Source organism: Corapipo altera, unplaced genomic scaffold (genome assembly GCF_003945725.1).
Source record: "Corapipo altera isolate COAL_440 unplaced genomic scaffold, ASM394572v1 61411, whole genome shotgun sequence".
Classification (NCBI taxonomy): Eukaryota; Metazoa; Chordata; class Aves; order Passeriformes; family Pipridae; genus Corapipo; species Corapipo altera.
In genome coordinates, this window is record NW_020884875.1 from 6,747,781 (window position 1) to 6,763,100 (window position 15,320).

At 41.7% G+C, this 15,320-nt stretch overlaps 1 protein-coding gene and 1 long non-coding RNA gene across 3 annotated transcripts; one reads left to right on the forward strand and one right to left on the reverse strand.

The window, feature by feature from the left end:
- Positions 1-3,159: 3,159 nt before the first annotated feature.
- On the reverse strand, positions 3,160-14,734 carry PLK2 (polo like kinase 2). 2 transcript variants are annotated; one of them, XM_027634908.1, is made up of 14 exons: positions 14,622-14,734; positions 8,286-8,393; positions 8,015-8,131; positions 7,695-7,824; positions 7,327-7,414; positions 6,832-6,927; positions 6,408-6,606; positions 6,175-6,322; positions 5,655-5,752; positions 4,892-5,015; positions 4,458-4,698; positions 4,233-4,362; positions 4,036-4,146; positions 3,160-3,917 (listed from the first exon to the last, which is right to left on the reverse strand). In XM_027634908.1, exons 2-14 carry the CDS (start codon positions 8,367-8,369, stop codon positions 3,726-3,728), a joined length of 1,758 nt encoding a protein of 585 aa, XP_027490709.1. In that variant the 5' UTR covers positions 8,370-8,393; positions 14,622-14,734; the 3' UTR covers positions 3,160-3,725. The 2 variants fall into 2 exon arrangements, with proteins under 2 accessions (XP_027490709.1, XP_027490707.1); XM_027634906.1 differs by lacking the exon at positions 14,622-14,734 and adding an exon at positions 8,829-9,145.
- On the forward strand, positions 13,827-14,954 carry LOC113943305. Its single transcript, XR_003526278.1, has 2 exons — positions 13,827-14,546; positions 14,646-14,954. It is a non-coding gene; the product is annotated as an uncharacterized LOC113943305 (long non-coding RNA).
- Positions 14,955-15,320: the final 366 nt, after the last annotated feature.

Sequence of the window (15,320 nt, forward strand, 5' to 3'; positions counted from 1 at the left end):
GTGTATTTTAAGGGAGTTTAACCTCTTGATTTGCATGTATTGGTCTAACATTGTGGCAATTCAATCAAAGATATGTCTGCCACTATTGATATTACTAAGGCATAGAGAGAATAAAACCAGACCAAAACAAAAAAAGCTGTGGTCTATGCCATGAATGATTCTAGTTGAATCCCTGAGTATGCATGTAGCTGGAGGTTCATAATTACTTATAAGAATCTGTAATTTTTTTTAATTCACATTTACATTTAGAATCCACTTAATCAGGCACAAAATTCCCTATTATTGATGGGCAGCTGAAGGATCAATATGACTGTTTGCAGAAGTAACAAAATAGCTTTAAAGTGACAGAATCTTTTTGTAGTTTCCTAAGTAACTTGGAGAACATTGGAAACTTTTTTCAATATTGCAAAGTACTGTATACCTGAGCTCTTTTTATTTTTCTTATATACATTTCAAATGTGATTTCATTAAATGGAATAATTTCAGAACCCTTAAAAGGATTACAGAATGCCCTAGAATATCTGAGTGATTAGTGGCATCACTGGGTCATATATTTTGTTAATGTTGAATCATGACCTATTTGAATAATTTTCTTGACTTATTTGCTACTGGCAAGTTAGTGCACTGGGTCGTACAAGTATGTATGTATATTTGCAAAAATATATTTTAAAACTTGATAAAGACATTTTGATAAGAAAGATTTGATAAGAGACTGTTTTTTCTTTTTTTTTTTTAATTTGGCCATGTTATTTCCTGTGCCCACCACTCACACCAGAGAAATGTGTGTGCTTTTACCTAATCTTTTAATCCCCACATTTCCATTCAAGTACATGTGATCCTGAGCTAAAGTTTTATGCTGTATTTTCTCTTGGTTTCAAAAGAAAAGATTAGAAGAATTGCCTGACAAGCAGAAAATGCTGACCATATAACTGTCTTTCAAGAGGAAGTAGGACATTTGTTATACAGAGGATGCAGACAAGTACTTTTCTAATATTAATCTTCCAATATGCAGAATTACAACAGGGATGTTATGTGTTTAAGTACACCACAGTGTCTTATTTAAGACAGGATCCAACCTGGGAAAGAATTGGAGAATATTTGTTCCTGATAGAAGTTCTCATACTAAGAATTATTAAGTGGCTTTCCCTCCTTGGGCTCAGAGTCTAGGGCAAAGGTGTACTTTCAAATGGGTGTTTCTCCTTAATCCGATCTAAACGTCTTATTTTGCAATATGAAAATAAAAAGTGAGGTGAGAATACAGAGCAGAAGCTGCACTAAGCAGCACTAAGCATAAGTTACATAAGGATTTAGAAACCACCCAGCATCCTGGTACCACACATAAACGCTGCATACAAATAGCTGTTCATTTAACTTATTTTAGTGAGGAGTACTTCAACTGTCCACAAACACCTAGCATTCTACAATAGGATTTGGGGCCTTTACATTCAGTTTTAAAAATCCTACTTTTAAAGTCAGTTTATTTGCTTACACCAGCCTCAATTACAGTAACGCAAACATGATTTTGGTACCCAAAGAAATTACAGTAGCTGAAATAAAGGTTCATACTTTTTCCAGCACATAGACAGTCAAACTAAAAGTGCTTTTTCCATTTCAGGAAGTATTATAGCTGAAGTAAATTTTGTGTTTCAAATGGACATAAACTGTATGCTTATTGGTGTCATAAACAAAAAGGGACATCTTACTTTGTAAGAGAAAAGCAGCTGGTAGCTGTACTGTATGTGTGCAGGAGAATTAGGTAAGTCATGGCCCCCCAGGAATAAAATCAGCCATTATCCCTTTAAGAAAGTAGACAGCTGGGATGCTGAATCCTGCTCACTATAGCAAGTATATATTTAACTTCACTGAACTGCCTAAAGTTACATTAATGAATCCATCTGAAGAACTCAATTGGGTCTTCCTGTCTAGACTTGAAAAGTAAATAAATATTACCTAATGCACCGTATTCAATACACCACCACCAGTCACATTTATAGACCCTTGCTGCAAGATCAAGCAAGCCAGTGATAACTGCTCTGCTCACTATTTTGGGTTGACATCTGTACTTTGTTTAGTCTGCATTTTATTACTCTGACTGCCCATTCCTTGCATTCAGCTGATTTGATTGATACACTGATGGCAACTGATGTCTGCATTTAAAAACAGACCTTCATTCTAGGTCGAGTAAGCCACTGAGCCACTACTTAGTGTTGCATCAGAAGTTACTTGAAGACTGTTATGTGCTTACATATATCTAGGAGCTATGTAGTATCTAAAGACAATGAAGTCCAGCTCCACAAGTAAGACCTTTTGTCCTCACATGAAGTCATGAGTCTTCCACAGTCTCACCTCTTTGCATGGTTTTAACTGACAAATGGCATTGCCTTCAGTTTTGGAAAGCAATTACTCTTTTAAGTGTATTACTAGTAGCAGTGGGATGGCAGAAAACAGCAGGCTATCCCTATGTTGTTCACAGCTGTTTTGAGCTACTTTACAGAAAACTTACTGCGTACCATGAATCTTACTTGCGGTTGTTTAATGTTATCAGTTGGGTAGAATAAGCCCAAAGTTGACACTAAATCACCCTTTAATCTTATCACCCTTTTGATTTACTTTACTGGGTTTACCATTTGACACAGTAAAGCACAATAGAGGGGCAGTGATAGCTATAGTCAATCCATTGTACCTTGGAAGTATCAGGATACTCACTCCCTTGGTGGGTAAGAGCAGTGTTTCCACAGCAAGTAGAAGAGAAAGCTTATACAGCTCGTTATCATAGCTACTGCATGCACCAAGTATTATCCTGAAGTAAGTTCTTTTCAGTCAGTATAAAAACACAAATGCTGAGATGTAGCACTTCAGAGAAATCCATATTTTTGTTTTTAGCCTCCAGGACCATAACTAAGTGTCAAGGCCTACATCATTACCCTAGCAAGATCCATGAGCAGTTCCTTTAGGGGTGCAGCTAGAATTAACAGCAGTGTTCAGAGTGCAAGTGGGCATAGAAACAGACAAGGTCTTCAGCATTAGCACCTGTCATCCATACCCTGAGCTGTAGCAGACTTCTAAGAGAGAGCATAAAGAAAGCAAACCTGCAAGATTTTTTGTTCTTCAAAAGCACAGTATGTTGTGTTATAGTGTAGAAAGAGCAGAGAACGCTGCTTCAGATTTCCATTCTCTTTATTGCCAACAGATATTTAAAATGCCAAGGTCCAAAAAACATGTAATAAATACTTCACTTTAGGCTGTAATAAATTAAAAAAAATTAACAAGGAATGCACTTTGCCAGCCACAAGTGTAGGTATTTTTGAAAAATAAAGGGGAAAAAAAAAGTATGGCCGTAGTTCACAGTTAAGCAACCAGAAGCTGCTTGTTACAATTATCCCCAACAACAGAGCTCTCCCTTCCCTGCCTTTCCAGAGGTGTATTTCACAGTTTTAATCCATCAGAGATGCTCTTTTACAGAGCAAGTAGACACACTCTGCTCTGAGTTCAAGTCAAATATATCTTTAACACACATGAAGGAAAATTATGATCCGAAGAACTCCTTGTCACAATAGTTTAGTCCAAAAGTAGGTTTAGGCTTCCAATAGATGTGTGCCCAGCACACTAGGACAGTCAAGTTTTCGTACCACCACACATCTATCAGTATAGTAGTTGCTCCATCATCTCCACTGTAGATTCACAGTGAACAAGAGGGTCCATTTGGTTTAACTGAGCCAGTGCCTTCAGTTATATCGCTGCAGCAGCATGTTCAAAGCATATTCCATTCTGTGTTTTAGTTCCAATGAACATCCAGAAACCAGAAGAGTTGTCAGATGAAACGTTGTTGACATCCTGTCTTCATTGATGTATGTAAGGAGATACTCCTCATTCTGATTGCAAATTATGACTTTTGTGTGATCATGATAGAAATTCACCTGCAAAAGAGAAGTGAGTTCCTGTTTGTATACTTTCTCCTCTCATTTTGAGACTTAGCCAGTTTTATTGCTAAAGTATTTCAAGAAACATTTTCTACAGTGATGCTACCAAACTTACTTGAAACGTGCCATCATTGAAGAGCATCATTAATGCTTTATCAGATTTGAGCCACTGTAAGAGATAAAGCCTAGGCCTGCGTACATCTGTTAGGCTGGGCAAGTCTCCTCCCTAGGAAAGGGAACAGACTGTGTTAAGTACTCCGTTCACATTTAGTGTATTTTTACAGCTCAAGACCCTGAAAGTGCTGAACTTACATCCATGAGGTTCTCCTCCATATAGTGAGAGAAATACTTCAGTACAGTTACTTGGCTAATGAACTGTTCAGGAGCCTCTGTGGTTGAGAAGACAGAGCATTGGCCCAGCTCAGCATAGTAGTGCACTGTTCTGGAAGAGAAGAAAATAAAGAGGTTAGTGATGAAAAACAAGTATTTCATGTTTAAACTGCCATACTGAGTTGCTGGCTTTGTAATGATTCTTACTTTTTATCTGGCAGAAGGCTCATATGCACCCCATTGTTGAAAAGGACACCAACAGTGTGGTCTGACAGCTGGTACCCAAAGCCATACTTGTTAGAGTAGTCCACCCATTTTGTAACCCACTGGAAGGATGCTGTCAGCTGTTCTTTGGGAATGCTGTCTGCTTCTGGCATGTTCTCCAGACATCCTCGCAATACCCTTGCGACTGTATCAGCAACACTTCCCATGGTACTGTCTTCCAGACCTGAAAAGGAATGATTAAATATTAGACTGACAAGACCACTTAGCTTTGCAATTTTAATTTTTCAAAAATTTGGCTGTAAAATTTAAAGCATAAAAAAATAGGTGATGAAAGCAGATGTTTGTTTCAAGTGTTAGAAGCATGAAGAAAATAAAAGTGTGATTCAGAATTAGAGATTATATATTGTTGCATTTACATTCACTGCTACTGCTGCAGCTTCCCAAAGTTCCTCTGACTATCATCCGAATAGAGTCTCCAATCTGCTTAGTTTCTGGCAATGCTCCTGGCTTTGCTACTGTTGTGATAAGAGGCTGGATCTCCTAGAAGAGATGTCAGACGCATAAACATGAAACATAACACAAGGCAAGGCTTATGCACAAGTTTTGCATGGCTCTCCTATTTCTCAACAAATGATAAATTATAGGGAAACTAGTATTAATGTTTCCAGCACGTACAAAGAGCTGCTGTTAGACTGAGCTTAGACTAGCATGCCAGGTCCTTCCATTCTTTAGATCTTCAATTTGCATCTCACAGGCTATTAATCAGTTCTCTGCTCTCCTGTCCTAGCAAGGGAACAGCTGTGTGCAGGTCTGAACACCAAATGGCAAGAGCTACATCTCAGCAATTTATTCTTTTAAGAAGTCCTAGTTAATCATGAACTGAAGCCCTGTATTTGGAATATTGAGAAAGAGCACCTGGCAGACAAGTTACCACATAGCCAACAATGGAGTCTAGGCAGATACTATAATTACTCAAAAGACAAAATTTATAGTCTCCCTACAAAGGCTACCATACCTTGGTGATGCTTGGTTAAGCCCTCTTAAAGCACCTCAGTTAATCATTTAAGCTTGATTATACTGTGTACAGTCCCAGCTCTGATATTCAAGTCAAATATAATTTAATTATAGCTACTCCACCCAACTGTTACTGGATTTGAATTGAACTGAACTTGCATATACCTCATCTGTTCTGTGTTTGGGGGGCTGCTGAGTTATTGAGGTCTTCTTCAAATCATGCCTGAGCCTGTAGATTTCTTCGTCTTCTTTAGCTAGTTTGTCTGCAATACAGGAAAAAGATACTTCACACTGAATCTGGAAATGTTGTTCAGTTACAGAAAGCATAACAAATTAGCTGCAGAAAGCACACCGTCCCCCTTCAGTAGCTTCTTCTAAACACGCAACAGTCTCCAAGAAGAGTGATGCCATTATACACAAGTTACTAAGAGAATAAATTTCAATAAACAGTACAAACTAACAGATGATCAATGTAAATTGTCAGTACGCCATAAGAAACATTCACTTACGTAAGCTGGCGTGGGTGGGCAGGCTACCATCTATACTTATGAAGAAAGAGGTCAAAATAACCCAGGGAAGCTCTGAGACAAGTATATGTGCTGAAGCGCTATCTCATAGATGTATATTACCAACACAATACTGATGCAATAGAGATAAGTTTTAAGTCTAACTACAATCCACTTACTATGTGTGTCGAAGTATCTGGCTTTATCCTTTTTACCACCAAAGAGAGCAGCAGCTGCTTTTTTGAAGAAATTTTTAGCAGGACTTGACAAATGGAAATCAGGAATGGTGTGACAACAGCTAGCAGAGAGTCTATCGGGTGTAAAGCCCTGTGGAAATGCAACAGAAAAAAATTTTAGAACAGTGCATCTTTGTGTGGATACTTCTTCAGCTAGAACACTAAAAAGTACAAACCTGTAAGAAGAAGTCATGTCGAATTATTTCATCTAAACTGGGCCGATCTTCAGGGTTTTTTGACAACATGCTAGCTATTAAGTGTTTTGCAGGTGCCAAGAGAGACGAAGGCAGGCTGTATCTTGCTTCCCTTATACATCTGTACGTTTCTTTAAGATTTGTAGTCTCAAATGGGGGTCTTCCCAACAGCATTGTGTACCTGTTTAAAAGCAAAGGAAAATAATTTTATTTTACACACCCACAGTACTTATGTACAACTAAAAAAAAGGCTTCATCTGTCTCCTAACATGAAAGGAAATTTCTGTACTTAGGCTACACATGTATAGAGGGCTGCAAATGGATGCAGTACTGCATTCCCTTTGAACTCTTAAAAGCCTAAGCCAGTGATAGAAATATTTCATTTCAAAGGCAGTGAAGTACTTACATTACACAGCCTAAGGCCCAGATATCAGATTCACAGCCATGCCCTTGTTTGTTGAGGACTTCTGGAGAGAGGTAATTTGGTGTGCCACATATTGTTCTGAAAAAAATCAAAGAGGCCACAGAGCTGGTTAGTATTTCCAACAGAAAGAGGAGAGAAGCTATTTTTCATACAGCAGGTTTTCCTCTCAAGTTCAGACACGAATTTAAGAAACACCTAAAGAGGAGCTGTAGGAACTTTGATAGCATATGTGTTTCCCATTGTGCTTTTATGATACAGGAGGGACAGACTCATGCCTGTGCTATTTGTCAGTCAGTACACCCAGCCTCTGGCATTTGCTACTACTCAACAGCAGAAGTCAAAGCATAGCAGCCCATTTTCTAGAAGCTAAAGTCTTAATCTCAGAAATAATTCATTTTTGCTATGGAATAGGACTTTTCCTTTCTAACTGAATTTGGTTTCATTTACTACTAGACTACACAGTTTTGATGCTCCTACCTTCTTCTGTGCTCTAGTGGTTCCAGTCTAGCTGCCAAGCCGAAGTCACCCAGTTTCAGTTCCATGTTCTCATTGATGAAGAAGTTACCTAGTAGACAGAGAAATACCAGTTAGTCCATTACTTGCAACGTAGTAATGCATTTGCCACAGGTGCTGAGTCATACTTTGTTCAAAGCCAGAAGCTAGCCAAGATTTTTTTTTTTTTCATTAGGAATGCTTAGTGTCATCCCTTAAGCACTCCATGTTTCCACTGTAAAGACAGACTGCACTGATTCTACTAATTAAGTTATCAGCATACAAGGGTAAATGGTATAATGCTGACAGGGCTGGAGGAGTGTGTTTTGAAGTTGGCAATGTGCAGAACTTACCTAGTTTAAGATCCCTGTGTAAGATTTCCTGTTCGTGAAGATACTTTAGCCCTGACACAATTTGCCTGAGGTAGTATCGTACTTCTGGTTCTGTCAATACCTTCCTTGCTTTTAAGATGTGAGCCATTGACTGCAGAGGAAAAACAAAGGTAGAAATGTCATTGAACATTCATGCACAAGATTCTCCTTAAGTAAAAGTAAATTAATACATGGAGAAACAACAACTAAAGTCACAAAAAATACCTTTTACACATCACAGATATAAATTAGTTGCAGATTCCATGTAAGTAAATACTGAATTTTTCCTGGTTGATGCTCACCCTTCTACTGCAGTATTCCAGAAGAATGTAAATATTCTCTCTGTCTTCAAAATAATGGTAAAACTGCACAACATGTCTATGATTAAGCATTCTGTGCAGCTCAATCTCTTTATCAATCTGAAAAGACAAGAGAGGGTGAACAAAAAAAAGTGTTAGCCTTACTTCCACAACGTTGAGCAGACTAGCTCTATCAGAACCATTTCAGGGAAAGGGCTAGGCAATCCAGCACACCAAGAGTTGGAGAGAAACAAAAGCACTCATGCATACACACCTTCTCCCTTTGATGAGGTTTTGATACTCTGCTGTGAGGAATGATTTTTGCAGCATAAACTTTATTTGTTGTTAAATCTGTCATCTCATAACACTTGGCAAATCCACCCTAGAAAGACACAGGAGAAAAAGGCAATTAGAGCAGGTATGAAAGCATTCCTACACTTAGTCATTCACCAGCTCATGTATTAGTCAAGCAGGGCAACTTCCTTCGCAAAGGGCAATTTGCTAAGGACAGGTCCGGGGTTCATCACCTATCGGAAGGTTCGCGCTCCCCACTCCCCGCATGCAACACCTAAGTCATTCCCGCGGGCTCGCCCGAGCCGAAGGCACGATCCCGCTAGTATTTCGAGGCAGAGACGAATCGGGGGCAGGAAGGGCGCTCGGACCGAGCAGGTCGGGGGCAGCAGGTCGGCTCACTCCCGCTTGCAGGGGAAGCGCAGCCCCGCAGGGACAGGAGAGCGCCCTCCCCGCTGAGAAGGGCGGCGAGCCGGACTCAGCGGCCGCCGCCCCGGGACGGCTCCGGGCCCGCCGCGGCCATTACCTTTCCGAGCACCTTGCCGCGGCAGTAGCGCTTCCCCGTCGTGGGGTCGGTAATAATCCGGGAGACCTCGGCGGCGGGGTGGCCGTGCTGGTGCGGCTCCTCTGCCTTCTTCCTTCGCGACTCGCCGCCAGCCGCCCTGCCCGCCGCTGCCTCGCAGCACTTGGCACCGCCGCCGCCCGGCGTGTGCGCGATAGTCCGTAGCAGCTCCATCACCGCGCCTCGCCTCCGTCCGTCCTGCCTGTCCGTCTGCTTCTACCCTGCTTCACCCGCCGTGCCCTTCCCACCGCTCTCTGCCGTTTTCCTATAAACCCGCACCGCTCCCCCACCGCTCCGCTCACAACTGAGCGCAATTCCCCGGCTCGCCTTTATAAAGCGGGTGGCGGCTCCGCCCCGGTGCTGCAGGACGGCCCCCTCTGGGGCTCCGCTCCGCCCGCTCGGCTCGGCGGCCCGCCCCCGGGACGGCCCGAGGAGAGTGGGGCCAGAGCGGGCTGTCGTGCTTTGCCTTCTCTTCCCCAGCCGTACAGCAGGAGTGGAGCGCTGTAGCTGGCAGGAGCTCTTGTCCCCTTGCAGCTGCGGAGGCTCCTTTGACCACGGCCGTCCCGGAAGGGGAGCTGGGCAAGGGGAGCTACATCACAAGTTGTGTTTTTCTTCACTGGAGGATTGCACCGTGCGGGAGTTGGTGATGGGCGACCCGAGCTGTGGCCTGCAGGAGCAGCACCCTACCGCGTGCAGCGTGTTGCTGCACGTGAGGAGGGGAAGGAGTTTTTCCCACCTGTGCCAAAGCAGCTCCATCACAGCAGAGAGACGGGGCCAGCATGGAGCTGAGGCCCATGGACTTGCTTGGACGATGCAAGTGATTGGGGCACATGCCACAGGGGCTATCGTGTCCCTCCTTTAGCAAGGAGAACCCATGCCTAGGGACACTCCCTCCCACCCCCCCCCACCTCTCTGACAACAGTCAGGTCTAAAATCTTCATAAGCAGAAACATCTCAAATGCAAATCAAGTTTGAGGATACCTGAAGACAATTGCAGTACTAGACCTCTGATCTAGGTGTTTGCATACAGACAACTGTTGAAGAGTGAAGTGTGTGTCTGGGAGAAAAAGTAATGAAATGTGAAACAGTCTTGTGTTTCTCCATTCTGGAGAGGCAAAAATGCTGGAATTCATTGCTTTCTTTGTGTGTTACGCATTTCTGAAGTAGTATTTGCTTTTTAGCATGCACTAAGAACTTCTACCTACTTTCATTGTTGGTAAAAGTCAAAGACTAGTTGATTTATTAGGAATGACTCTCAGAACATATAAGTGTATAAATTATTTGAGTGTCGGTCTCTGAAAAACCCTAATTTCAGATCTTAAAAGAACAGAAAAATATACTTATTTTACAGTGTCAACATCAGGATGCATGCCTTATCAGAACACACACACTCCCCCCAGCCAAAACCAGCAAAAGACTGAATAGCAGTGTTTGATTCCCTCTACTGGTATTGCAGTATGAAGGTGACAGTGCTCAAGGGTTAAATATACCAAACTGCGTACACTCTACTTCTACCCATCTGCAGTCTTTTACTGCTCATGTGCTTCTGCATTCAAGTATCTTCCTGTCTCACTCTGCAAAGTCTAGTCAAGTTATATTAGTATAACCAGTGATTAGCCATTGGGGTAGAGGTAAAAATAATAAGAACATAAAATTAGGATACACAGACACTGCTCAGTCCTGTCCCCCCTCACTCCTTAGCCTTACAAACATTGACTTCCTAGACAAATGTTTTTTTCCCTTACGCATCTTTAAGTTTTTCCAAATTAGTACCAGTCATTGCAAAATAAGTTACTTAATGTAAACATGATTTCTCGATGCTTTGTTTACTGTCAGTACGTTCCAACAGAAAAGCTTATAGGGAGAGTGGAAAATAAGCAGAATAGAAGGACAAGTTTTCCCTCCGCTGGAAAGAAGTGGTATTGCACATGGTAAAAAGTAAATGTAAGAAAAACAAGCTTTGTCTGGTAAAGGTTTACAAAAAATTGTTAAGCTTGACTTTAAGAGGACACAAGCACTTGGTTAAAGCTAAGTATACCAAGTGTTCTGCTAAGCAGGAGTGGGACTATTTGTTCTCACCTACATTATGTTCTCACCTACTATTTGTTCTCACCTACTTTGCTGAAGCAAAGTCTCTAAGCCATGTTCCCTTTGAGTTACAAGAGGCTGCCAGACTGCCCCATGCAACAGTTACTCTGAGATTACTTCTCCCACTTTTGCATAGGGAGCATATATTTATTTCAAAATGCCAAGGTTAGGATACCGTTTATTGTGAGGTTTTACAAAGCAAACTTTTTTTCTTCTACAGGTGATCTCTTGGATAAAATAACAGTACTGTAAAGGCTTGAAAATGACCCTTTTAAGTCTTCCAAGGGAAAGCTATTCTAGTCAGTGCTCTGTAATATCACACTTTTTCTTCCAAGTTACATTAACAAAGTGCTGAAGCTTACCTGCAGAATGCAGAAGCAGCTCATCTCTAAGCTAGCTAAGACAGCAGAAGGTCTATAGCCAAATCAGCATGCACCAATGCAGCTACCCTGCCAAGAAACAGGGCAAGCCTAGCCCAAAATTCAGCTTCAGGCATATGTTCTGTCTCTGTCTCCAGATGAAAATAATCACTTAACCCTACCGCTTCATTTTGACACAAGTGTACAGCTTTTCATAAAAGCCTTATTATTGAGGGTCTGGGAAGCCTGGGTGTGCATAAATCCCTGATTTAGGTGAGGAATGGCAATTTGACAGAATCATAAGCTGCTTAATTACAGGCTTGTGGGAAGAAAGTCTTGGCAGGAACCACATTTTCTTACCCTAACATAGGGAAAGTATGCTAGTTCAAAGATGTAGATCTCCAAAAAGAAGTGCATTAAATCCTAGATGTCCAACTCCCTGCATACTACAGAGGCTTGGCACTGTGTTCATGGCCATGATTTTGCCAGGGCTTTATGTGAAATCAGGATCAACACCATCTACCTGGCTTCCAGACTGACTCTCAGCTGACCTTCCTGAATATTTGGTGCAATGAATATGCTTTTCCCTCCCCAGTATGCCAATCTGAGCCAATTCACTATGCTTCTACAGGTATACACAGCAATAACCCTGCAGTCCATAATGGGCTCAGGTGTCAGTCCACACAGGTTTGGCAGGCAGCCCTGACCTTTTACCTGGCTGACCTCATCCTTTGCTTTCTGCTATCAGAACATCTCTCTCCTGCTTCCTGTTAGCTTTTGATAGTACTCTGTTTTTCATTTAGCTGATCATGGAGTGCCCTTAGTTGCTGAAGTGATGTTAGTTTGTCCAAAAAGAAGCATATTCTACTTAGAGATGGGACAGACTAATGGGTTCCCCAAATAGCATCTCACTATAATATGTGTCAATGTATATGGGTGATAAAAAATAAGAAGCTTACTTCTAGAACATCAGCCTACAGAAACTGTGTTATGAAAAGTGTGGCTTTTACACAAAGTGTCTCATGATCTTTAGTGACTTGTCTTGAGAAACTGTTGGTAATCTTATTGTGCTTTAGATATTGACTAAGTTTCATTTCTCCCCTTGGCTTCTTCCCTGACTTTTCCTCTTCATTTCCACTTCCCCACCAGTCTTTTCTCACCACCCAACGTGGATCTGTACTTTCTCTGTTTTTGTTTTCCACATTTTCCATGTTCTCCTGTGTTTCCCTGTGTTTCCAGTAAAGTACTGGAAACACATAGTCATCCTTAACAAAAAAAGTATAATGCACATAAAAGCTGGACTAGATATAGAACTAAACATTTGCTCTGATGCTGCCATGCAGTTTCAGTGTGTCACTTCCCTTGTGGGATTTTATTGTCATAGATTGTCCTTATACACAGGCATGATACCATTTGTTCTCCCTAAATCATTGCAGAGCTAATGCGAAGCAGTTGTTTCTGCAATAATTCATGTATTTTAATTTCCTTTGATTGAAGCTTGGTGAACTTTCCAAAGACATAAATTCTTTTGCAGTTTCATTTGAAGTGATCTACTAATTAAAAAACAGGCAGATTACCAAGAGCTTAAGGCAATCATATGTTTTCCCAGAAAGATCTCCAAAAAAAAGAAGAGGATGCCTAGCCCAGTGGTCACATAGGCTGTGCCAGCTTTTGGTTCCTTCTGGAGTGATGTCAAGGTCTGTTCCAACCCTGCCTATCTGGTATGGGTTTCCTGGGGTAGGAAGGCAGGGTTGCACTTGTGGTAGTTATTGATCCTGTATTAGGTCCCCAAAGACCCAAAACTCAATTTCCTGGATTTTAATGTGTACTTACACACTTGGAATTGATGGATGGCTCTGAAATGTGTTTCCCCAGTGCAATGATAGTGTATGGAAAATAATATAGCTCCAGTCAAGTGTCAGTGTCAAGTGAAGACAGTGTCAGAGAGACTCAGTTTTGTCTTATCACTCACTACTCTCACACTCCTTTCCTGTGCTTCTTGGGTTGAGTAATGTCTCACAGCTTTATTTCAGGCAGTAGCCCCTGCACTCAGAAAGTGCAGTCACACGTTCATACAGCACCTGCTTCTAAAAGTGAAGTCAGACCACAGGTTTGCACATTGTGTTATTTTTCTCATTTTGTTTTTTCATAGCTTGACTTGTTTTTCTTTCATATGCCAAAACAAAGGTTATACTAACCTCAAAGTGAAGAGTACTGCAAAAGTAAAGACTCTAAAGCCTTTCCCTTTACCTTTAAAATTGACAATGTGTTTGCACAGAGAGTACTGTCAGATACGTAATTTCCTTCAATGAAAATCTCTATGGCCTCTACTTGCCCCATTGCAATGCACTGAGGAGAAAAAAGAGTAACAATTGTATTAACTATCCATAAGAAACAGTTAAACCTTCACATGCAAATACTTCATATAGTGTCCTGTAGGAACCACAATTACTCTGCCTCTGCCTGCAATGTGACTGCTCCTAAGTGCTCACTTAGTCAAAGAGCATCTGTCCACAAGATATTTAGGGAGATATCCTGGTACCACCCGATCTGCCAGAAGCAGCTTTTTCCAGATTCTGCCACTGCTTCTGGTGATTTTTGGTATTCTGTTTAAGGTGGTTGGAACTTTGTGAGACCGACTTGAGACACCGTGTGCCAGTGATATAGTTGTTATGTCCAGAACTAGCCTGCCTCCCACATAAATGACTGCTAGACCCATTATGCAACTGCATCAGTCATGTAGAAGGAACAAAGATCTGTGTGATGGTTAAGCATCATGCCCAGTATCAGAGACACTTAGCTTCAAACCTGAGGAACAATCATAGTGTTTTGTACGCCAAAAGAACTGTCTAGCTTCTTTTGCGGGTTTTTAATTTTTGTTAGTTTGGTTTTGGTTTGGTTTGTTTTTTCTTTATTTAGCCTTTCTAAATGGCCATATAAATGCCCTCACATATAAACCTCTTTGTTAAAGGGAGCAGTGCCAAAGGGTAGTCAAAATCCTCTAAACAGAACAAAGAAGTCAGTACTTCAGTCAGCATGTTTCCCTTCCTGCTGTGGGAAATAATTAAGACGGTTTTATTACAAGCAGGGGCTACCTTGTGCCGGGGCACCTGGGGGCAATTTTGTTTAAAGGACTGGGGAGCCATTTTGTGGTTGGGGACTGGTGGACTGCTTGTGGTTCTGCTTGAAGTTGCTTATTGCTGCTGCCTACCTGCTACACATAGTTCTGCTTGAGGTTACCTATTGCTGCTAATTGTTGCCTACTGCTGCTTATAGTTCTGCCTGCTTACTGCTACTTATTGTTACTTACAGTTCTGCTTGCTTACTGCTACAGTGGGAAGGAAAGCCAGGAAGAATATAAGGTGGTGAGACCAGCCTGGGCTCCCTGTCAGGGAACCATGCAGCCAGCGGCAGGGAAACAACCTGATAGGTGGATGAGGACAACCAATGAACCGCACCAGAAGGCAAAGATCACCTTTTAAAGAAGAAAAGAGAGAGGCCCGGCATGGGAGGAGCGAGGGAGTGCTTATGCAAATCGAAGGGTTTTAAAAGGGCTCATCCCTCCCATTTGGGGTGTGCTCGAACCAAGTCCTGAGTTAGGTGCACCCAGCACACTGTTAATAAAGTTCTTTGTTTCACTCTATTTGGCCGTCTCTGAAATTTTAATTGGAGGTATTTCTCACACTGCTCTTCTTTCCCCCGTCCATTTTCAGTCTTCAGCTACTGCAGGAACAGAGCAGGAAGGTTTCCTACTGCCTAGGTTAAGTGCTTATTTTCTTTCTGTGGATGGGAGTGTAGTTTCCTGAATCTTCTGAGCAGAAGTCAGTTTTAATGGTGCTCTGATAACAGACAATGCAGGAACAGAGTTATGAGATATATGATGCTCATGTTAAAAGGTTATCTATCTCCATTACACTCCTGTAGGAAATGAAGAAGATGGTTTTATTACAAGCAGGGGTTTCCATGGTTGCCTTGTGCCGAGATACCTGGAGGTCATTGGATCTGGGGA